Here is a 24,642-nt window from a genome sequence, read left to right as displayed (position 1 = left end):
ATGCTAAACCTCCCTCCCTTCTCTCATTTTGATTGGTAGGTTTTTGATTGGTAGATTTTGATTATTAGGATCCACGAAGACAACAATGTTGTCCAAAAATGGATTGATTGTTTGCCTCTTGATTTTTAGTCCTAGTTTGTGTTGTATGAAAAAAAATAAATTTGAAATAATTATAATAAGGACCTCTACGTGTTAGGTCCATATCCCCACGCAAGCCTCTCAAAGGACCGGACTATATGCCGTGAATCCCAAAAGGAGAAACAATAATAATGAAATTATTTTTTTATGCAGCTGTCAAGTCTCACTTACGGGCAAAAGCCTCTGTTTCCAACTGTTACTGTGTTATAAAACTTGAGGTAGCCGAAATCGTAAAATCTTTGACAAGCAGGTAAAGTAGTATTGTGTAAATTTGTGTAAACAGAAATCCGATGGAAAATACTCGTACAAAGTTAATTTATCCAGGGGTCAACACATTATAATAACGAAAATGGCCTAGGCTACTTAAATAAAATCTGTCATCGTAATTCAATGTCAGTAATAACATAATCTATAAGAAAGAAATAATATCGAAAATTAAAATAATACTGGCATAAAAATGGAAACAAAAAATGCATTCAAATTATAAGTTACCGCATGTTTCGACTCAATCAATAAAAAGTATCCGTTTGGCATTTTGCGAAGAATCTAACAGGCTTTCTAGAATCTTGTTTGGTTTAAAGATTGTTTTAGAAATGATGGTGACATTTTCGATTCATTACAAAGTTAAAAACAGTGATATTCTTCAAATGGTTAACATTACTAGCTATTAAGTTTTATTACAGATCCGATAAATAAATTGGGCCCGTCTCGTCATCTAAAGGGGGTAAAGGTCAAGTAATACTGGCCGGTATTACAACAAAATATTAATAGTGAGCATCAATAAATCTGAACGGTGGTTAGCGACGAAAGCCATTGTGCATTATTCGCTTTGCATATTGAATTGTGCGTTCCAATTGTTTACAGGGCTACGTGTGTGGCTGGGTGCATACTGTTGCTAAGTTCACAGAATTAAAACAGCTATTTCGTAATCAAAAATGTTGGATCTTCACTTGTCAACATTAATCTCTCTCTCTCTCTCTCTTATCTCCGCATGTTCTCGATCGTACTAACCCGATATTTTATCTGTGTTGTTTTATCTGCTAGTTGACAATTTTTTGTTGTGATGACTATTCGAAGGCTCTCTTTTATATGAATAGAAATACCAGTGAAAAAATATTGCGATAATGACGACGCTTTCAAAGTTATGACAAAAATAAAATCACAAATTTTTGGACTCGTCCTAACGCTCCATATTAAATGATACGAACAAGTGACGTCACAACTTGCTAAAATTTTCGCAAAGAACAATAATATGTTTCTTGCACAGTGACATTAAATATTATGTTTAAGGTGATGACATCTAAATAAAAGTTGTTAATTTTTTTTATATGATAAAGAAAAATGTCAAAAAATTTGATAATTTGAAAATGCATCAAAATGGCGCCCGCTCAGCATATGTCGTGAAGGTTGAATTTGTTTTTATAATTTCATACATTTTGAAAATGGACCTTCCTCCTACCTAAATTTAATTTTTTGTATAATAATCCATCAGCATCGTTACAGTCAATGAAATATCATAATGATCCTAAATATATATATTTTACCTAGATTATACTTTTACAATTCTCAGACCTTGACAACTACCCTATTAAGAAGACAAAATCATACACAAGTAAAGCACACATTACTTTAGACGACCGCAGTGGCACAGTGGTAAAGTGCTTGCCTCTGAACCGAGAAGTCCCGGGTTCAATGCCCGGTCGGGTCATGATGGAAAATGATCTTTTTCTGATTGGCCCGGGTCTTGGATGTTTATCTATATATGTATATGTTATAAAATATAGTATCGTTGAGTTAGTATCCCATAACACAAGTCTCGAACTTACTTTGGGGCTAGCTCATGTGTGTGATTTGTTCTAATATATTTATTTTATTATTATTTACTTTCAAATTCATATAAAGATATTTCAACATCCCGACTTTACACCTCAATATAAGTATTGTAATTAACCACCGAACGTATAATTTAAATTGTAACAAAATAATTCCAATAGAAAATTATCAATAAATCTTAACGGTACTGTTACAAATTATGAACAATGTTGCTGCCCACGCGGCAATTTTTACTTTAACCAGCGAATTAACTATACATTGTTTTTAACAAGATCTCCGAATTAAGTACTTACTACCTCTAAAACCTTATCATTAATCTAAATTGCTGAATACAATAAAATATTGCTCCGAGGTTAGGGTCACGTTGTTGGAATGTGAACTTTATAAGTATGTAATTAAGGTTGGTTGTTGGTAATGAAGGTGATGTAGATCATTATATGGGATCCATAAGAATAGGATCGTGGGAATATGGCGATGGATGAGTTATGGCGGGCTCGGAATTGGTTTGATAACGGAGGCTAGTAATGACATGTTGGTTTGGCTGTTTGCGTATTTCGTCGTAAGTCGTAAAGTGAAAATAGCGGCCAAAGCCGCGAGGGATTCCGTATGCTGACCTCCAAACTTCAATTCGAAGATGGCATGCCATGATGATGATGATGAGTCGTAAAGTCATGTCATATGCCTTTAGGCGACTTTAATGAAATCTGATAGCACACTCGATATGATGATGAACTAGCAAGATTTTGCCCGCGGCTCCTCGCGAGAATGATTTTTCTAGGATGAACAGCACCCTATGTCCTTCCCCGTATTGCAAAATTTAAAGGAGATTGGTTCATTGTATAAAACATGAAGAGCAACTTTTTACATTTATAATGTTAAAAGAGACTAGTAGTTATCCGCTGCGATAAAAAGTACTTTTACCTATACACAAATCTAATTTATTTCTATGTAAAATTTCATCAAAATCGGTCGGAATAACACATAAGCTACTTTTTATCTCGAAATTCCCACGGGACCGAAGTCCTGGGGCGCAGCTAGTCTATGATATATTTTTGTGATATCTGAAAAGATTCTTCATTTCATATAAAAGACATCAACGCGTGAGATTACATTAACACGAGTAAAACATTTTTCGACAACAAATTGTGGTAGTCCAAACCAAAAAGGATCTTATGGCATCCGATATTTACACCATTATTGCCGTTGTTTTATATTCGAACAACGTCGATAAAGACCTAAATGCCAGCCACCATAAGGTCCGTTTTGATTTGGACGGCCACAATTTTTTAAAGCTCTATGAAATGTTAGCAACTATTTTACGCCTATATAGTAATTAATTGTTTCTATATTGACGATTTGACGATTAACTGCGCCCCGGGGCTTTGCTCCCGTAAGAATTACGGGATAAAAAGTAGCCTGTGTGGTACCCAGGTTATATTGTACCCGTGTACCAGATTTTATAACAATCCGTCCAGTAGATTTTGCGTGAAAGAGTAACAAACATACATACACACATGCATCCTCACAAAGTCGCATTTATACCATTATTAGGATATATGCACATCATTGTAGCATATAAAAATGAGTTCCTAATGGCCTGAGCCGAATTATATACGCATATTTTAATTTAAAAAAAAAAACAAATTTCATTACATAAAACTTCAAAATGTATTTTAAGCTTAATTTATTACTACCAAAGCTATGATACTAATCGAACTAAACAATACAATATCGGGAACTATCATATCTACAATTTCTGTAACGTAAGGGCGATAACAAACCACCATACAGATTTTATCGGCGCACTAATCGCAGAATCAGTTTATGCTGCAACTACAACCATGCAAACAGACAACTTACGATGTTGAACTGTTTGTTTAGTATGAGTCCTGTTGTAGGGTTGGCAGAAAATAGAAAATCGGATCTTGGGCTCTGATGATCAACGGGTGCGAATACGACCGGGAAAACGCTAAGGGGCATTTCTCAGAGCGTTTCGAGCGCTGCGGTCGCGCTGTCATTACATTTTTTCAAATGTTAACAAAAACAAGAATTAGTTTTACTATCTGACTTTGTAATAATTAATCTGCACAACGGTAATGTAAATTTTATGAATGATTGATTTTGGAAATGATTCTATCCTCAAGAAAATTGACGGATCGTAATGACAGCACTTTCGCAGCATTCTAGGTACATACATACAGATGTATAACAAGTATATTTGTTAGACAAATAAAAAAAAACCCGACTTTCAACATTTGTTTCGCAAATTCGCGTTTTGAACTACTGAACCGGATTTTACCAAACATATCTAAGAAGACCGCATAAAAATTAGCTATCAAATAAAAAAAACCGCGTCCAAATCAGTTCACACGTTGACGAGCTACGGTGCCACGTGCACAGACATACAGAAATACTTAGCGGTCAACCGAATAACACCCCTCTTTTTGCGTCGGGGGTTCAAAGCAAGATAGATTGAGAACCCTACAGACGTGTAAAGAGGCACCGCCTAGGCAATAGTTTATGTAAGTAGCATTTCGCGTGTGCTTCCTTAATATCACAGTTTGGCTTGCAGACACGTACGGAAAACATGCAATATTGTATCGAATACGTTTGCGTTATGAATTGATAAATATTTACGTTTACCCAATAAATGCTCGCTGTATGACTTTATTTCATGAACAAATAATCTAAATATAGTAACGTACATATATATTATCATGCATGAGATATAGTTTTGCCTTTGAACCGAGAGGTCCCGATCGGGTTCGTTTCCCGGTCGGGTCATGATTGAAAATGATCTTCATCTGATTGGCCCGGGTCTTGGATGTTTATCTATATAGGTCATGTATTTGTTATAAAATATAGTATCGTTGAGTCAGTACCCCATAACACAAGCCTCAAACTTACTTTGGGGCAAGCTCAATCCAAGCTCAATCTGTGTGATTTGTCCTTATATATTTATCTATTTAATTACTTCATCTCTCACTTGGTCGTGTTCTGAAATTGTCATGTCGACTATATTTTTTCTTCAATTATGATATAAACTTTTTTCTTATGTGATTTCAAAACCAAGAATATTTTCAAAAGGGCAATGATTACAGCCGTCCACGTACGTTACAATGCATTGATGTTTGTACTACGGTAATAGGGACGAGTTTACAATGAATTTGCGTAGGCTGATACCTTGTGAAATGTACATACTATATGACTTCGGCGCAATATCTCAAAAGCCATTACTCACATAATTTCAATCGATCACCCGATAATTATAATTAGAAATTGACGACACCAATCTCTCCGTAGACAATAGTCTATGCATTGTTTATGTTTCCGCTCCAGCACACCGCTGTGATTGGTGGGCGAGATGTCAAAGATAGTCCAATCAGTTAGCTGAATGTCATGCCACATCCGCGTATCAATAGACCATGAAGCTGTAGATAGTACTGCGAATATTTCCAAGAACTTTTGATGCAAAGTATTGCTATCTCTTTCATCGGGATCCCGGCCTCTCGTCCGAGACATATTGCGAGATATACATAGATATAACATGTAGTCACCGTATGAAATATATCTTTCAGCGTGCAAGAAGGAGAGGTTGGGCTACTTTTGGAAAATTTTGTTCATTTCTGGGTTCCAGAAATGGAGCGGCCATATTGTTTCAATTTATTATTACTAATATCATAAAAACTAATTTTCTTGTTTCGAAACCAGACAATGATAATTTTAAATATTCGATAACGATTACTTTCAAGAATCAAAATAATGAAATATGTAATAATAAAAATCAATTTGTATTGAAATTAATACATAAATATATCTTTATTGCACCCACATAGTCTGTGTAAGATACAAAGGTTGACTGATAGATAAAACTCATAACAATATGTCCTCTATTAATATGTTTGGTGCAATAAAGTCTAAATTAAATAATATAATCATTAGATATACATTTAGACTGTACAACTACACTCGAGTGGTCAAATGAAATTAGATCATTTACGAGTGAAATACTAGTTATAAATCACAATTGGAATATATTGACTGCTATCGTATCCGTACATCGGTGGTAACTTTCGTGAACCGCCGAAATTGTTGTATAGGGTGTTGTGTGTTTAGCCATAAAAGTATTACGCACATGATTATAAAAACTTATAGCGTTAACAACTCGAATAAAATCTAACACGCTAAAAAAATCTTACAAATTTAATAAATGCGAAAGTGTGTGTAAAAGGATATTTGATACCCAATCCCGCTAAATCTACTAAACAAATTCCGATAATAATTGAATAGATGAGTCGTTATTTATTTTGTGGCGTTCTGCCCTAGAATATAAATAAATAAATAAAAATAAATATATTAGAACAAATCACACAGATTGAGCTAGCCCCAAAGTAAGTTCGAGACTTGTGTTATGGTATACTATAACTCAACGATACTATATTTTATAACATATACATATATAGATAAACATCCAAGACCCGACCGGGAATCGAACCCTTCTCTCTCTTGGTTCAGTGGCAAGAACTTTACCACTGCGCCACCGAGCGCCACTCCATATCCTCCCATTGATGTCGTACGAGGTGATTAAGGGACACATAGCCTAGGCAACTCATAGGCAATAAGAGCAATTCCAAGGAGGATTGACGTCAGGCAGGCGGCAGGTTGTAAAATCACAGCCAAATCTTCAACATTTTAAGGTTTTTTTTTTACTCTGACCCAAATCAATCGTAATATAATTTATTTCTACCTAATTTAATTTTATTTACACATACCTACTTAATTTGTTCTATAACTAAATTCGTTATCATCATCATCAATACATATAATAAAATTGAACAAAAGCCAAATTTGTACATTGGATATTTTTTTTTAATTCTTCATGAAATATACTTAGTTACTGATATAGATGACGAAAATATAGTTTTGGAAATTTTTGTCTGTCTGTCTGTCTGTCTGTCTGTCTGAACTCGCATCACTCGAAATCTACTAGACCGATTTGCTTGAAATTTGGTATGTAGGTACCTTATATACCGGGTTAACATCTTAGATACATTTCATCCCGGTAAATGGTCATGTTCCCGTAGGATATTTGAAAAACTAATTATGAATCAAAAATTCCTCGGAATCCCAGGTTAACATCTATAGACAACATTCCCGGGTTAACCACATATAGCCACATATAGGATACGTCGTGGAAAATGGGACGACACGCGTTGCAGAAAGCGGGAGTGGGAGTAGGAGCGGAAAATGGGAGGAGATACGTAGTGGGAAACAGGACGGGACACATTGCAAAAAACATGATGGCACAATATGTAGGAAACGGTATGGGATATGTACTTTACATTACATAGTAGGACGTGGGATTGGACAAGTTTGCGGGACGAGACACGCAGCGGAAAATAGAAAATTGAACTAAAGTTGAGAAAAAATGCGAATTTGAATAATATATATTTACCAGTCTTACAGAGTACGTGATAAAAAACTACTGAGATTTTGCTATGAAATTCACGCGGGCGAAGCCGCAGGCAAAAGCTAGTTGCAAAATAAAATCTGAAGAAGTATGTGTTTTAAATTTTGATAATGTGCGACAAACAAAATCGCGAAATGATTAAAATTGTCGAATAAGAACACCCTGTGTGTGCGGCATCGGTGAACAATAAAAGCGGTGATTAATTTACATCCGCTAACGAGCGTAGGTCAGCGAGGCCGCGCTCTGTGGTGGTCGGGAATATGGATCACAGGGGAAATTATTTATTTTATATGTTTCATGAAGAATAACAATCGATATTTGTACGAATCTAACTGTATGATTGCTAGAACAACTCTGTGTTCAGAACTGTGAGATTACCATCATATATTATCATTGCAAATTCGTACAACGAGTTAATTTTTGAAATTTTATGAACGCGATTCATTTTAGGTTCCTAAATTCAACTGAGGAGCATTGGAATGGAATCGTCCTGTAAAAGTTGATGGTAGCCCCCCTGAGGGCCCGACTTAAAACATTATAACTCGCTTATAACGTCTCTCAATAAATCAGATTGAAATTCCACAATTATTTTGGAATGTTCACTAATTTTCAAGAATATATTTGTTGAATTTCAAGAAGTGACTCGCAGACCACACGCACATTCCAGCAGTCGTACGAGGCGACTATAGTTTTATCAGCAGAGGGTTGAAGTCAGGCTGTTGGTTGGTCGTGAAAGTCTCATCATCATCATCAACAGCCATTCGTCAGCCTCAACCAGATAAAAGTCCCCACTACTGGGCTCTGGACGGCCTACGGATGGACAAGGGGTTTGGGCCATGACCCACCACGCCATGAAAGTTACCAGGCTATAAAGGTCTAATTTTTAAAATATTTTGATTTATTTTCTTAGCATCCTATTAGGACGTTAAGAAAATGTAATTAAAATAAGCTGTAATGTGTCGAAGCTATAGCTTATAACAAAGACAGAGATTAAATACATATCGCCGGTTGACTGTAAGAGATCCCTACAAGGGATAAGTCCGCCATTGTACACGTATCATTCTTGTAATAATGTTGATTAATGTACTTATTTTCGTGCAATAAAGTTTTTACAAACAAACAAGCCGCTAAGTACAGTTAACAGCGTATCACGTTGCCCTGCATTAATCTCTATGGCGTGGTAATAGCGACGAGTTTGCAATGAATTTGGGTAGATTGATGTGCTTTTGGCTGTAGGAAAACTTACCATAGAATGTCCAAGGTATTCAGCAGCATTGTCCGATATGTACAGCAGTTTCCCGTTTTGAGTCATCATCATGAGGAACCCGTTCATTGCCTGTCAAAAAAGTGATATTAAATCATTATTATTCACACCGACGATACATATATCCGTACTAATTTTTAATTATAATTGTAAAATGTTGTCTGTCTCGCTTTCACGGCTAAATTTATATAGATAATAGCAGACCGTGCCAGCTTCGCTCGGGTAAAAACATAATCATACAGCTAAACCTTCCACAGGAATCACGCTATCTATATGTGAATACCGCATGGTGAAATCCGTGGAGTAATTTTTGAGTTTGTGATAAAATTACTAACAGACAGACGCGGCAGAAGGCCCGAGGTCTACGCTATGCAAAATGCAAAACTATTTTTAGCTTTTAGCTAGCTAAAAGAGGATGATTTTACATTAAGACACGAATCCAAATAAAAATCAAATACTATGAACTTGTAATGGTTAATATGAAAAATTGCTTTTACTACTAAAAACCAGAGAATTACAGTTAATAAGTGGTTGCCACCCATTGTAGTTACACCCTATATTACAACCTTACGCCGATTCATTATTATTTCCGTCTCTTTCTGATTATTAGGGGTAGTATATGGCGAAGAAAGAGACAGAAGTTTTCTGAGAATTTGTAAAATGGGAACAGCGTGGGAAAGCAACTTGATTATGTGATTTGTTTGAAGGTATGATTGTATTGTACTAAGTTATACTACGTATAATATTGGTAAATTATACGTATGTCATAGACGTTAATCATATACTTACATACAGTCCACGGAACTATTACCTACGTAATAATGAGGTAATTTCATTATTTTTCATGTTTCAGTACCATGTAAGCAGAGACATCCTTATTTTTCAATTTCAGCGGTTCACAAAATAATTGTGAACCTTGATTTGCGAATTCTAACAGTTTCTAAATGAATTCTCTGTGACATACGGACAAATATTGAAATGATATTTTTTTTGTCATTATTAACCCTAAATAAAGATTATACTATATATTAAACTAGTATTATATTATGTACTAACCTTTGAAAATCCAAAATTTGTCGCCGACGACGATTGATGGTTGATGTCAAAGCGTTTGAATACTGCAAAGAGAAAAATGTTTCGATAATTTATCAAAAATATTTCTAAAATAAATCATGTTTAAAATGATAGGCAGCTATAATAGAAAAAATAATTATTAAAATAACAATAAAACAAACAGTTAGCTTTCTATCATCTGAGCGTATTCGTGGTTCCTTCCTCAACTGTAAAGCGTAAGACGTCTTCCACATCCTCAGTAATCAGACCATTGGCTCGCATATCCTTGACAAATTATTATCTAGTTAATAACATCCACACTAGTATTATAAATGCGAAAGTCTGTCTGTCTGTTCCGCTTTGACGGCTAAACTGCTGGACTGATTTATATAAAAAAATTATGCTTACAGTTAAAGACTCCCCCGCTCAAAAATAGGCTACATATTTTTTCAAAACTCAACCCCTAATGACTAAAATGGGAGGTGAATGTTTGTATGAAAATTATGTCTGTTCTGCTTTCGCTGAGAAATTCACGCGGGCGAAGACGCGAAGGGAATTTTGAGAAAAAATATAGCCGATAGCAATCTTGGATAATACGTAACTTTCTAATGGTGAAAGAATTTTTGAAATCAGTTCGGCAGTTTCGGAGATTACTCCCTCAAATATACAAACTCACAACGCTTTCCTCTTTATAATAATAGTATAGATATTGTTAGAATTGCAAGTAAAATGGCAATAGTGTTTCGACATACAACACTGTCCTAAATAATTTGATCAATCTCACTGCAGTCAATATTGACCGCGGTCATAATAGTAAACGCTCGAGCTTTGTCATTTTACGATCTTGCAAGACTACAAACAGTAAAGTTTAATTGTATGGATTCTTATCTATTTCGAGCGAATAACTCGAGGCATTGAGACTCTTAAATACTTTGACTGAAAACATGTGAATTTCCCAATTTATATAAAAATTGCTGCGCCCCGGAGCTTCACTTCCGTGAGAATTTCGGGATAAAAAGTACCCTATGTGTTTTTACAGGTTATAACCTGTAAAAACATATCAAATTTCATAATAATCAGTCCAGTCGATTTTGCTTGAAAGGGAAACAAATATACACACATTAATCGTCACTAACTTTCGCATTTATAATAATAATAGAATGCTTATTAAACATAGCAAAGAATCACAAAACTGAAGTTTTTGCGTTTAGCTAGATAGAGGGTATTGCATCAGCGTTCTTCTTCTTTTCGAGTGTGTTATTGCTAGTGTTAAATTTTATTCAAGTGGCCCAAAGGCATCTGACATGACTTTGACGACAACCATTAATTGCATCGGTGGGATTTAGTTTCTGAAATAGTGAGAGAACTAGCCTAACCCTTTCCCTGGATTGACTTTTACGAAACTGATTCTACGTTTTTCTATAGCTCACTGTCCAACATGGAAGTATCAACATAGTTAACAGTATTATATAACAAATGAAAACATAAAACATAGAATATGAACTTTTTGTCCTATTCTAGCGGTCATACAGTCTCGCTTTCATCAAACAATATAAACATATCGAAATACCGATATACAGTTGTCATTTAGCGGGTATTACACACCTACACGCGTTATGTGCATAAAACAGTCAATATACAGCATAATGCGAGCTTATGAGTGACAAGAAATCGTTGATACTGATGTGAAATGCCGCACAGTTAAGGAGCTTGTACACTGGTAAAAAATGAACAGTTAAAATTTTAATCGAGGACAACTTATTGAGTATTTGATGTTATATATAAAACCTTTATATATAAAATCCTACAGTATAGGGTAATGACATCATTGACATTCTAGAAAAAATAAGAAGTATTTATAAAATGGTATGGACTAAAATATGATTTAAACACATTTTGGGTGGCTAAATATTGATTCAACACATATAGATTTAGCATGATAAAAAGGCAGTACTTATATACCACGAAGCGCCACGAAGATGCCCGCCTGTGGAATGAAAGGTCTCAAGTCCTTTCATATGAGTTTGTATAACCAATCTGACTCATATTTATAGTAGCTTTCATAGACCACCACTTGCTTCCGGTGAAGGAATACATCGTGAGGAAACCTGCGCACTAGTTGACAGTTTAGTTCACTAGTGTGTATGCGACTACCTGCCACTGGGTGGAAGTAAGTAGTAGTAGTAAAAGTCATGTCAGATGCCTTTAGGCGACTTGAATAAAATCTGACACCAGTGTTAGCGATAACACACTCGACATAATAAGTACTTATATTTCTATGAGTTTTTTTTTTCGAGATAATGTAAAAACGTAAGTAACGTAAAAATGTACATGGAATATTGATACCCAGTTCCCTTTACATTATGATAGACGCTTTAACCACATTGTCAAATTTGTGGCACCTTAAGGCAATAAGGCCATATATTGAGACGAAACCTATTTTATTACAGTTTTATTGAAATTTCTCACTTGCCGCAATGCGTTAACACATAACATCGTTTTAACATTGACTGACGCTTCATCTGATACTGCTTTTATTGGCAATCGCGATAACATCGTACTCTAAAAACTCTTATCAAAATCTGACAGCTCGCCATCGTCACCTTTCCGAACTTGTGTACAAGCGCCCTTAGCATAGTGCTGTAACCTGAACAATCGATAATTTGGCCCAACCTACTCTGGTCGATACACATCTCTTTATTGAGTCTACAGCATTGTGTTGCTCAACGTTCGGATATCATTCTTAACCAAATTGTGAAAGATTGTCTGTCATTTATATCGATGTATTGTGTAATTCGTAAATAGTATTAACTTTCTGTGTATATTCGATTTATATTATGGTCAATGGTAAAACTATGTAATTACAATTTAGGATGCAATAGAAAATGTAAATATAATATAATGAAAACATTACGGCGTTTGTATTTATTGTTTTTCTAGAAAGATATATAAAAATAAAAAGTATATAAAAATTAGGTGTAGATATTAATTAGCATGTAAGCCTGAACAGAGACTCCGTATATCGCTATAGGAATATTATTATATAAACAATTAAATGTATCATTCAATACGTATTCAGTGTAGTTTATAAGCTGTAAATAAATTATATTAGTGGTAATGAGCAAAAATAAAAGTCATGAAAACAAATTTAATTAAAGTTACGTTTAATATTAAAAGGAAGTTTAGCTATTTCTGTTAATTTATTATAAATTTAACATGGAAAGGATTCAGAAGTTTTTATAATTGTAAAACCCTAATAAAAAATACGTGGTATCTTTAGTCAATTTTATTAAATTAAATTTCAATATCGTTGACATTATGTTCAAAACTGTAGCATAATTTAATCAATCTCAATTGAAAGATTAGATAACATTTACAAAACGGAACGCCCACGGCCGAAATGCCGATCGATTATTCAAAACATTGATGTCATCCATGCACTTACGGGGCAAACATTGTAATTAATCGATTCAATCTATCGATACTTTATCGAGTAGGAACCGATAGACAATACCGGCAACCCGATTACATCGATAAGATATCATAGCTTATATCCCTTCTCTAATGGCTTGCAACTGAAGTATAAGGGGATTTACACTTTCTAAACTATCTCAAAAGGGGTTCGTTGCGGATGGATTAGAATATTGATAAGTTATAATAACAGGTTCATTCAGGCGGAACAGTTTGGTCCAGATACATTTTATCATCGATTAAAATGAAAGTATACTTTGAAACTGTTACTTTACAGTTTGTCTTAAATATCATTTAGATTGTTTTATACTATTTTGCTTTGTATAAGTAGATCATTGGAAGCCTTCTTGGACATGTTTTTAAAAATAAAGAAGTACCTTTTCGACAAATGTGCTTGGCAGAGGAGTTTAGTGCTGGAAAATAACACACAGAGCTAAAATACAAAAAACTCTATTTTCCTCAACAATACAGTTATGGGCTTAACTAAATTATAACCATAGTGTATATTGCATAGATATGGATAATCAGTTGTCGACAACTGGAACCTAAACCAGGTACCAGTTCTCAACAACTGATGGTACCTAAACCAAAGGAAGCTGTGTTGTAGGACACCAGGCCTAACATCAGAAGGAATACATACAAGCTAATTCTACAAAGAGGAATATTATGCATTTGTATTAAAAAAATCTGCAATATTTTATGAATATGTTGTAATTACGTAGTAGTAAAAAAAATGTTTGTAATTCGTTTAGTATTTGTTTAGCAACCCATATAATATATATTTATGGCCAATTTCCAAATACCATTAAACCAATTTGTGTTACATAGCTTGTAAGTATAGAAAATTGGCGATAAACGATCTATTTACGCGTATTAATTTCTCCCGCCTTTTTTAAATCTTTCGTAAACCTACTTATAACCTCACTTCATCTCACGTAATACAAATATAATCACTTATTAGCCTCAGGCATTACTCTAAGTCGGAGCAAATCGCTCACGCAGCTAGCTAACGTCGGGTCTACATGAGAGTATAAAATTAGTAATATGGTTTCATTGTTGAGTAGAGTTTGGAAGACTATATTTTCATATTGGAATATCATCTCGACCAAAAGAAGACAGTAACTGGGCATATACCTTTTATATTTCAGATTGAAAATATATAGTTCCTTTCAACCTGTAATATGGAATAGTTTAATGGAATATTAACAAACTAACAGATTGTAAAAAAAAAAATCGAAAGTGAAATTATTTTTGTGCTGTGTTGAAAGGACAAGTATTACAAGAAGAAAAACCGTTTGATTTAAATGTCAGTACACAATAAATATTTAGGTTTCATGTTAAAAAGAAATACAATAAAGCTATCAAAAATATCTGCGACATTTAAAAAGGTCTGGAGAAAATAAATGCTGCAGCTTCATTTGATCTTTGCGACTAATACCGTGTGATCCAGGCTTTATTCTAAGCTAAAATAAATAGCGCACGCGGCGACCTAACTGATTCTAATGGCGTCTATTTGTTTCGACGCCATAACGCCATAACACAAATTATTTTGTTACATTAACTTTAATGTTAACACGGAAAACAGCGGTACGGGTAAATAAATATTCTTCATAACGCAGTGGGGACTGCAGAATGTTTAATAACATTAAAAACATAAAGTAATGTTGTTCACAATGTGGCGACATCGATATTTTATTATAATTACCAGATTTTTTAAACGGAAATTCTTGTTTGTTTGTAAACTCATTATTTCACGAAAAAACGCATACAGAGAAAGCAGTAAAATAAAGAAGAAGACGAGTATAAAGGCGGTCTTATCCCAGAAAGGGATAAATAACCTTCGTTCAAAATAAGTTAAGTCAAAGCCTCCTTAAAAAAGAAGTAAAAATGAATTTAAAAAAAAAGTTTTTCATCTGTAACAAGGAGCTCATATCTCAGTTATTATTGCTTCAGTATATTATGTAATTACGCTTTGAATTTTCAAGCCGCGCAACAATTTGTATGTGATTTTCAGTTTCATTTGTTTCTATAGTATTATATCAATATTCTCCTTACAAAATATGGAATATTGAAAATCGATAGCCGATGCACAATGGATGAGGAAGTAACCACGCTCAGATGAGAGAGATGGAAAATCTAAAGTCTACTTTATTTTCATGTTGCGCCATTTCAGTAAATTCTTTATTTTTAAAAGCTAAAGGAAGATATCGCTGAGCGAAGTTACAGCGATTCTTGTTATTTGCGTAATTATTTATAATTAATTTTATATTCCGCATGTAAATATGGTTGGAGAATTATAATTATAGAATACTACTTGTATTCTAAAAATAAACCTCCGCAAGTGTTGTTCGAATTGTGAATTTTTGTTTTTTTTTTTCTTTGACAACTTTTGTACAGATTATAAATTCCATAATCAAAATCGCACAAAGGTTATGAAATATATTCACAAAATACTACCATTTTTCTATAGATTTCTGAGTATATACATCCAAGTTTTATTATATAATCGTCGGTAGGGGTACAGAGTGATCCTATACTAGGACTAGGCTAAAAATTAAATACCTTACCTAAATTTAATTTTCCAATAAAAACACTTATATAACCATTAAATATAAGTACATTATTTATACAACTATTATAAAACAACAGACGAACAAAATAAATATCCGAATATAATAGTAATAAGTCCGAAGTAAGTAATGATTGCTTTCAGTCCAGCTTTAAAGCTTTAACTTATTAATTAGCGTCTGCGAAAGCTTTGAAAGCCCGCTGCGGCTTAATACGCCATTTAATAGGGATGTCCCTTAAATAGGGCACACCGTATTTGATCAGCCTGTCCCGTATTATGACGCGTCCCGTATTTCAAATCACGAGCTAAGGAAGCATTCATTCTCATTCACAAAACTTTTAGGCCCGTCTTTTGGGAGAGTTCCCGCCCTAAAATACTATTACTTTCAATCATCCTATAAAGTATGTCTTATTAGACATCTGAGGGAAAAAAGCATGAACACCTGAAATGCAAAAACAGCATTCCCAAAAAGACTTGATGTCTGTTTGCCGGTTATAAAATCAGAATCAAATTTACATGTATGCAAAATTTCAAGAAGATTGGTTCAGTAACAAACTTACTTTCGCATTTATAATATTAGTTAGGATTTTTGCACTTAAAAATACATTTGATGATTATTGCTAAACATTTTCAACCAATATACTTTTAACACGCTTGACTTTCCCAAAGGCAAAATATACCTAAACGAAGCTCATTCAAAAATTCTGCTCTTTTGAATAAAATGCTATGAATTGGCTATATGGCAACCCTACCTAAACAGCTCACATTTATCAAGCTGTTTCATTCAGCAATCGATCAGTGCTTTATTGATACATTTATAAGTAAAAATAGAAATTCTATATCTGGGAGAAAGTACTTTCAGGTTATATGGGAAGGTTGTAAAGTTTATTATCGTTAGTACAAATTGCAAGTGATTTCACTTGCGGATCTAAAATATATACACCTGGAGGCCTAGCATCAACTTTTACGGAAAGATTCCAATGCAACTCAGTTCAATTTAGGAACCTAAAAAGAATCGCATTTATACTAAAAATTTGCGAATTTGCGCAAATTCATATTTTCTCCTTCTTCATATATCTATTTAAAGTAATATGTCAAAATCGTATGACTGCTCCCGGATTCCTGTATATTTCTCAGGACCGGTAACCAATTCATAGCAATATATCCAGATGTGTCCGTCCGATTTTTTCTATATGACGGATCCGGACCGACGTATGCCGTGGACAAACAGCCAAGTCTTGAGCCTGAAGCCAATACTCCTCATTTAATAAAGTCGGTGTCGCACCGTGCTCTGGGCGGCATGGATAACTGGCCGCGATTGACGTGATACATACCATTAGGACTAACGAACATCTCAATTTAGCTAACCACCTGTGAGGACGCCATTGTGGGTGTACTGGCGAGCGCAGATGGTTTTGGATTTTTCTCCTGCTAAATTGCTTCTACCGAAAAATGTTACGTGTTATAGACTTAACATAACTAGTCTTAACATCTTAAATAATAAAAAAAGAAGTCGCGATAAACTTACCTTTGATCTATAGATAGTGTGATTCCTACAGGTTTTACCCAAACGAACCGAAACGAGGGACGGGCGCTATATGTATTTCATTTTAAGTTTTGTTTATAATTTTATTTTATTTCACAGAATCAGAATCACAATCATTTATTCCTTAAATATGGTACAAAATTAGTTCTTATAATCGAAATCTTAAAAATTAACACATTTTAGATATAAGAACTCGTTCAATACATTCAAAATAATCAACAAAATGTATGTAAATAGTTGTTCGTAATTATCTGGTTCATCAGATGGTTAATTTATTTCTTATTCATATTATTTTATTTTCCCAGTTTCATAATTGTACGAATAGGAATTAAATATTCTTATACAGATCGATATTTATCTCAAATTTATGAAGAAGAAGGAAAGGAATGAATGAATGAAAATTAGAAGGAAGGAATTTCAGAAGGAAATTAGTAGTACGATTTTATCTCTATTGATAAAACTAAAATAACTCAAGTCAATGGGCAATTTTTTACGTAATTTTATATAAATTGTAACAACACTTTACACACTGACTGTACCCAACTAGAATTTTTGATATCACTATCATTTAATGAAGCCCAATGGTTTATTTAATTTTATCGACGCTTTGCAATCACCATTGCACTTAAAAGGTCTTACATTTTTAAAATACGATCAAAATAATACTACTAATAATAATAATACTACGAAGAAGTATATTTAATTTTGTTGAAATGATTGAAATGATGAAAGATACCCTATCCTTCTCCATATTTCAAACTGCAAAATTTCAAGAAGATCGGTTGAGTAGATAGAGGGTGAAGAGGTAACAAAAAACAAACAAACTTGTTTTCGCATTTATAAAATTAGTAAGGATATTATCGATTTACATAGAGTACCAAATTTTCTTTTAATCTCGGATTCCAAACAGAAAAACCTTTTCTCACTTTTATTACATTTCAATCCCACTTTTATATCCCAGTTCAATAATGTTGACACTGGATCATACAAAAAAAAATACACCCGAAATCCGTTTGTGACTTGTAAATATATGAGTGACCAGGATTATGAAATTCGTTTCTTTACACATACAGATATGTATTGAGTATTTTAATTAGGTATAGATGCCTACAAATATGGGCGAAGTATTTATCCGTAAACAAGGTAATTGCGCCGATCTGAGTGAAAGGGCAGAGTAACCTGGTCTAAATTGGTTATATTTATAAGGTTAAATCCAACGAGGTCCCTTTTAGGGCTACACATTCATTGAATTTAACACAAATTTTATACAAAAAGGAATTTAACTCTTTCAGTGTGAAATTATGTGAGAATGTTATATATTTCATTTAAATAAAACTACTTACTTATTGAAATAGTTCAAATATGGACGAGGAAAAAATCAGTTGTTAATATATCGATTGCGAATATCCAGTTGAAGAAATTATATTTACCTATGTAATCCTGCCAAAATTGCTAGACGGATTTTGATGAAATTTGACGCACTGGTAGAGTAAGATAACAGCTCATTGGATACTCTTTGTGTTACCAAATTTCTCAAGGAATTAGATAATAAGAGCGCATTGATTTCTGTGGAGCGCAATTAGTTAACTATAATATATTAACCGAACTACACGTTAATTCTTAATAATTAACCAGTCAGTTCCACATACAACACACAATTACAGACGGACAAACTGACAGACAATAGTCTTATTTAGGAGCAGCCTGAAAAGGCGTCGCACGAAGGCTGGCTCGTGAGGCTAGACTATTTATTTTATAGTAATTGCTGCATTAGCATTAATACCTTTATTTCATGGTTTGCCGGGATTATATTTGCAAAACTAAATTTAAAAGTGAATCAGAAATCTCATCTCTGCATGGATGGCGTCCGGGTTGCGTTCGGGGTTGTGAAGCCGCAAGCCCGGGGTCAACATAAAAAAAAAACCTTAAAATTTTGAAGATTCGACTGTGGTTTTATAACCGCCCGCCTGCCTGACTTCAACCTTACTCGGGAATACTACTGTTGTCTATCAGCTGCCTAGGCTGTGACGTCCCTTAGTCGCCTCGTACGTCATTGAATATGGAGTGGTCGTACACGCCATGAATCAGAAAAGTTGGCTGAATTAGAGTAAAGAGAAAAATTTACTAAATAATACGTTATAATAGAAAATTAATTATCATCATCATATAATTATTTAATAGTAATAATCTTTAAAATATATCGCCAATCATTAACATGTTCACACGCCACTAGAATCTGTCAATCAGCCTATCATTCCGAAAGTCCGTTTAGGTTTATATTAACTGTAATTAACCCCTTCGAAACGTCGAGTAAATTAGCTCATCATCGTCGAGGTAGGTACATTAGCTGTGTGAATGACAGGTGTCATGGGCGATAAAGGCGTATGTACTCATTGGAGCCATCGTAAAAGGCGACTAAGGGATGTAAAGCCTTGAAAGCTGGTGCAACAACAGAGAACAAAAGAGGATTGATATCAAGTTAGCAGTCATAAAATCACAGCTTCGGGAACTTTTTGATTTTTTAATACAGACCGTATTAAAAAATCAAAAAGTTCCCGAAGTTCTGGACGTCACATTTAGAATGCAACCGATATAATAGTCGGATGAGGCATAAATTAACAGTGCTTCTCAAATCTGAATGACTTAGATGAATATCTAAGTCATCCAGATTTGAGTCATGTTGTCGAATGACAACAATAATTTTAGGTTGCGGTCACCACTTCCCATCAGGTGGGCTCTATGCCTGTTTGCCTGCTTGATAGTCTAAGTACGAGTTGCACCGTCAAATTGGACGTTTATTTTAACCGGCGCGCCGCTAATATCTAGGCGAAATGGGGTACTTTACGTTTTTCTGCGCACGTGAAAGTTAACGTCAAAGTTGACGGTGCAACCCATCCTAATCAAATAAGTAAGTTAATCAAGTTACCTACCTATTGTGATTGTGTTTAATAACATTTTGACATAACTCAATTTCAAAGATACAAAAGTGCTAGTTAATGAATAGGTTAATACAAGAATAGATGATTACACATGTCAAAACAAATCGTAAAAGCGGAAATACTTTTGTGTATACCGTGTTATTTTTAATCAATATGTACGAACGAATCGATAGTCCGACTAAATACAGGTCATTCGATTTATAAATCATTTGAAATCGATTTCAACAAGTGGCTATTAATTAAGTTGTAGTCGATGGAATACTCGATAAATGCTTTGAAGGTACACGCATGTTTGTATTCATTTAGTTATATAAATATTATGCAATTATCTTCAAGTTGTTGGATTTAATTGCAATGTCATTTAATTTGAATGCGTTTTTATTGACTATAGAATTAAACGTTAAGTTATGGACATGTGAGAATATAAAAAATAAGGCTTAATGATATAGGTACTGAATAAAGACAAACAAGTGATATTTCTAATAAGACTATGTTATAACTTACTGCAAATAAAATTAAAAATATGTAGGTACTCGAAATCTTATCGAGTGCCTTATTGCATTGGTTTAAGATTTTATTCTAGTCGCCTAAAGGTAACGGGGCGGTAGGTAGTCAGATGCGACTACCTACCGCCCCGTCTGGTAACACGTACGTAAATAAATAAGCAAAATACTTCAAATAAATGTTGATTAATTAAATCATGGTTAAATTATACTTTACAGAAACGAAAGGGTTTTTCGAGGGTTATATTATATTTATGTTAAGTCTACATAAATTTGAAGGATTTTTAGTATTTTATAAATTTTTTATTTCATTTATTTTTTAAAGCCAACAGCCATAGTTTTGCAAAATTATAATGAATAAGTACTTATTTCATCGTAATTTTTTCTGTAATTTTTAATAAAGCAATAAATACTTAAATGAATACATCATCTCTATCCAAACTGTACCTATTTGGACACCGTTATACAAACTGGAACTAACCCACATCCCCAGTGAAATTGAGTTATGTAATTTTTTTTAAGCGGATGAAGAATAAATCCAAATTCCAAAGTGTAAAGTAATTCATTACTTTAAAAAACTAAGCTAAATAACGGGAATTCACCAATTTTTGATAACCATAGACTAATCTCTCAACTAACCGTTTTACCGGTTTTATCAATCGTTGAGCGTCAGAGCCCATTTAAAACATCAATATTATTACATACTTCTTTATTTATAATTTGAAAAATACTAAGAAATATATGATGTTAACACGTTTTTTTTTTCGATAATGATGGTGTCATTAAAATTAATCGATAGATTTTCGCAATAATGTCAATAAAATACTGAGGCACGCTTCTTTATATCCGTAATCACGGATACTCGTACGGGTCTCATCACCTTGAAGTTAAAATCGGATAAAATAAATTATGTTTCGCTACTACTAATAAATCAATGTCATTGTTTTTATTGAATTAGGTATTTGGAGAAGAATGATTGGAGTATTTGAAGTGATTGGGAAGACCTTTGCCCAGCATTATGATAAAATTCAGAAAAAAAAAAATAACCCGTCCTTTATTGTCTATTACAAAAAAATTACGCCTAAGTGCAAGCACCAGTCAACTCTGACGTTAAATTTAACCTGCGTTGCTTGTTGCGGAACAACGAAAAGAAGGTACGCCATTTTGTCTAAGCGTCAGCGGCGAGGCAACTCACTCACCCTAAAAATTTAAACACTGCCTGATGCAAGAATGAAAAGTCGCTGATAATTATAAAATGTCCTTATTTAAGTAAAATCTTAAAATTCGGATATGTTGCTCGCGCTCGTTAGCAAATGGCGACACGCCATTATAGAAAAAATATACAAAATAAAAGAAAATCCCGGCTCATGTGCGCGATTTTGAGACGACATCGTTTAATATCTTGGTACCTATGAGATTCAAGTAAGAATGTATAACCTCCAAATAGAGTTTTATTTATTTGGTTTATTATTTCCTAAATTAATATTATTAATTGTAGCAGTTATTTCCTAACTTCCCTCAACAACTTTCATTGTAAAACCATTTCGTTACATCCACGGTACCTATCCGGTTGTAGTACAAGATTACCACACCACTGATCGACCGATGACCTTTGTTTGGCAATTGATGTTAGCTATAAGGGTTCCGCGTCTGAACTATATCAAAGGAGCCCTTAAAAAATTATATATATACCACTCATAATACATATTAATTTACTTCAGACAATTATGTAGGTAGTAAATATTTTTTTTTAAATCTAAAATTAACTAACCTAAATTTTAAATAATCGTGTGTATCTTCACACTAATCACTTACGGCCAACTGTATAGATAATCTTAAAAATATATTTTTTTCCTGCTGTTTTTACGGCGCCCTATCTTTTGATCGCAAAAAATTTAACACGTATTTTATAAGACAAATAATGACATTTACATGAAGTTTATTCTCATTGGAAATAAAGAGATAAGAGTATGTTTCTTCACTTTCAGCCACGGAACCACGGAACACTTCATGTGTGACCCCGTCTCACACTTGGCCGGTTATTTAAAACAATTGAAAGTGAGAAGACAATCATAAGGCCACGTTTGACTGGTGACGTATGTCGTGCGTATTGTTTTGTAATTACATTTATAACTCCGCAGTGCTGTAACTATTGGATTGAAATTCGGCAGAAAGCCACGGGTCCCAACTGCAAGGGGCGTCCGAGCAGCTACGAAAATAGGAAAAAAAAATTGAAAGTTCCCACTGCATATCATTTCCAGTAGATTGTAAAAGTCAATTAAAGGAAAGGGCTGTAAACTGGGGATTTTTCTGTCCTGAAATCAATCACTATTTTAGAATTTAAATTCCATCACTAAAGAAGCTCGCTCTTTAACTACTCCATATTGTAACGTAGATGTCGTACGCGTCACCTCGTAAGGGACACACAGTCTTTGTAGTTGATAGGTAATGTTAGCATTCCCAAAGTGTTTGTAAAATAACAGTCGAATCTTCATATGTTTTAAACTGACGCCAGCTTCGCAGTGTTACAGCCCCAAATTTAACTGGGAACGAACGCGAATATGAGAGAGAAAGATTATATCTCTATCAGACACTAAACTTGACATGACCAATAGTTTGGAACCTAAAAAATATTAGGGCCTCTTATGATTGTTTACGCCGGGTCCCTGGAGTCTAGTTACAGGCATAAGGCTGCGGTTTACGTGACGTGTAGTGTTTATTGTTTTGTAATTACGATTGTAACTTTGATTGCGCTTTTATACTGACCTTGCTTATGAGATTTTTATTGACATTGAAATGATAAATGATCACTACATCCACACTTAACTTCGAGTGTTTAATATGTGTGCAAGAAAAATAAATTTAAATAAATAAAAACAGCAGAGTTGGTTAGGTGAATTAATCAAAAATGTTTATCATACTTGAAATAAATAATGATTTTATTATTTTGTTTGTTGAGAATTACACATTTGATATTTGATATAAGTCATTAGGTGCCATAAACGAATTTTAAATAATTTCATTCCAGAAGTATATTCGCAACATGCTTCGTCAAAATAAACAACAGAAAAATCTACTAGAAGCTTTGTCAAATTGTTTACATGAAGGAAACATGCAACAAGGCAACATGCTTCGTAAAAAAGTTAATTAATCTATGAGAACAATCCGTGCCGAACCCGGTCCAAACGTTCCCATAATGCTAGCTACATTACCGCGTTGAATTGCTAAGGAGAGCCTCTGAGTCAGGAACGACGTAAAGTCATTTTTGTGTATTTTAATGTAATTAGTTTATTTATTTCAAATGCTTCGCTATTTTTGTAGTAAGCTCAACTAGATTAGAGGTGTCATGTCATCCATTTTGGTATGATCCGTCGAGTCATGTGTTCCTATCCGTAGTAGTTCCATAGTAGTAACAAGAATCCTAAAATATTTCACTTTTATAATGTCAGTTAGATCGTCACTTAATTTACAACGTACACTTAACGTACACTCAACCACATGTTGAATCCCTTTAAAGATTTTAGGTAATTTAATGTGCTGTTGACTGTACACGGCCTAGTTAGCTCTTTACGAGCTGTTATCAAATTTTAATGGCTGACAAGTTCTGCCACGTGTATTACGGGGCACTAAACCAGCGACATTTTACTACTGAACCACTTAATATAGATATCTATTTTATTACCGAGTCTTTTGTTTAGTACATTTTACATACATCTGTGTTATACCTACAGCTTTATGCTCGCCTTACATGGTAGCGTAATATATATATTTATGATGTAAGCTATTATTTATTGTAGTATACTGCAATAACTCTTCATTGCCTCATTTACAGAAAATATCTACATAAGTATTATGA

At 33.9% G+C, this 24,642-nt stretch overlaps 1 protein-coding gene across 2 annotated transcripts in view; it reads right to left on the bottom strand.

The window, feature by feature from the left end:
* The window catches only part of dysf (dysfusion), a 124,794-nt gene that overhangs the window by 58,918 nt on the left and 41,234 nt on the right, over positions 1-24,642 (bottom strand). For both annotated transcript variants that reach the window (XM_053759766.2, XM_053759767.2), the window contains exons 4-5: positions 9,762-9,823; positions 8,688-8,777 (exon numbers count right to left, since the gene is read on the bottom strand). In XM_053759766.2, the coding sequence (XP_053615741.1) occupies positions 8,688-8,777; positions 9,762-9,823 (152 nt within the window). The remainder of the gene's footprint in view (positions 1-8,687; positions 8,778-9,761; positions 9,824-24,642) is intronic.

Source organism: Plodia interpunctella, chromosome 19, assembly GCF_027563975.2.
Source record: "Plodia interpunctella isolate USDA-ARS_2022_Savannah chromosome 19, ilPloInte3.2, whole genome shotgun sequence".
Classification (NCBI taxonomy): domain Eukaryota; kingdom Metazoa; phylum Arthropoda; class Insecta; order Lepidoptera; family Pyralidae; genus Plodia; species Plodia interpunctella.
This window is presented reverse-complemented; position numbering and strand designations above follow the sequence as displayed.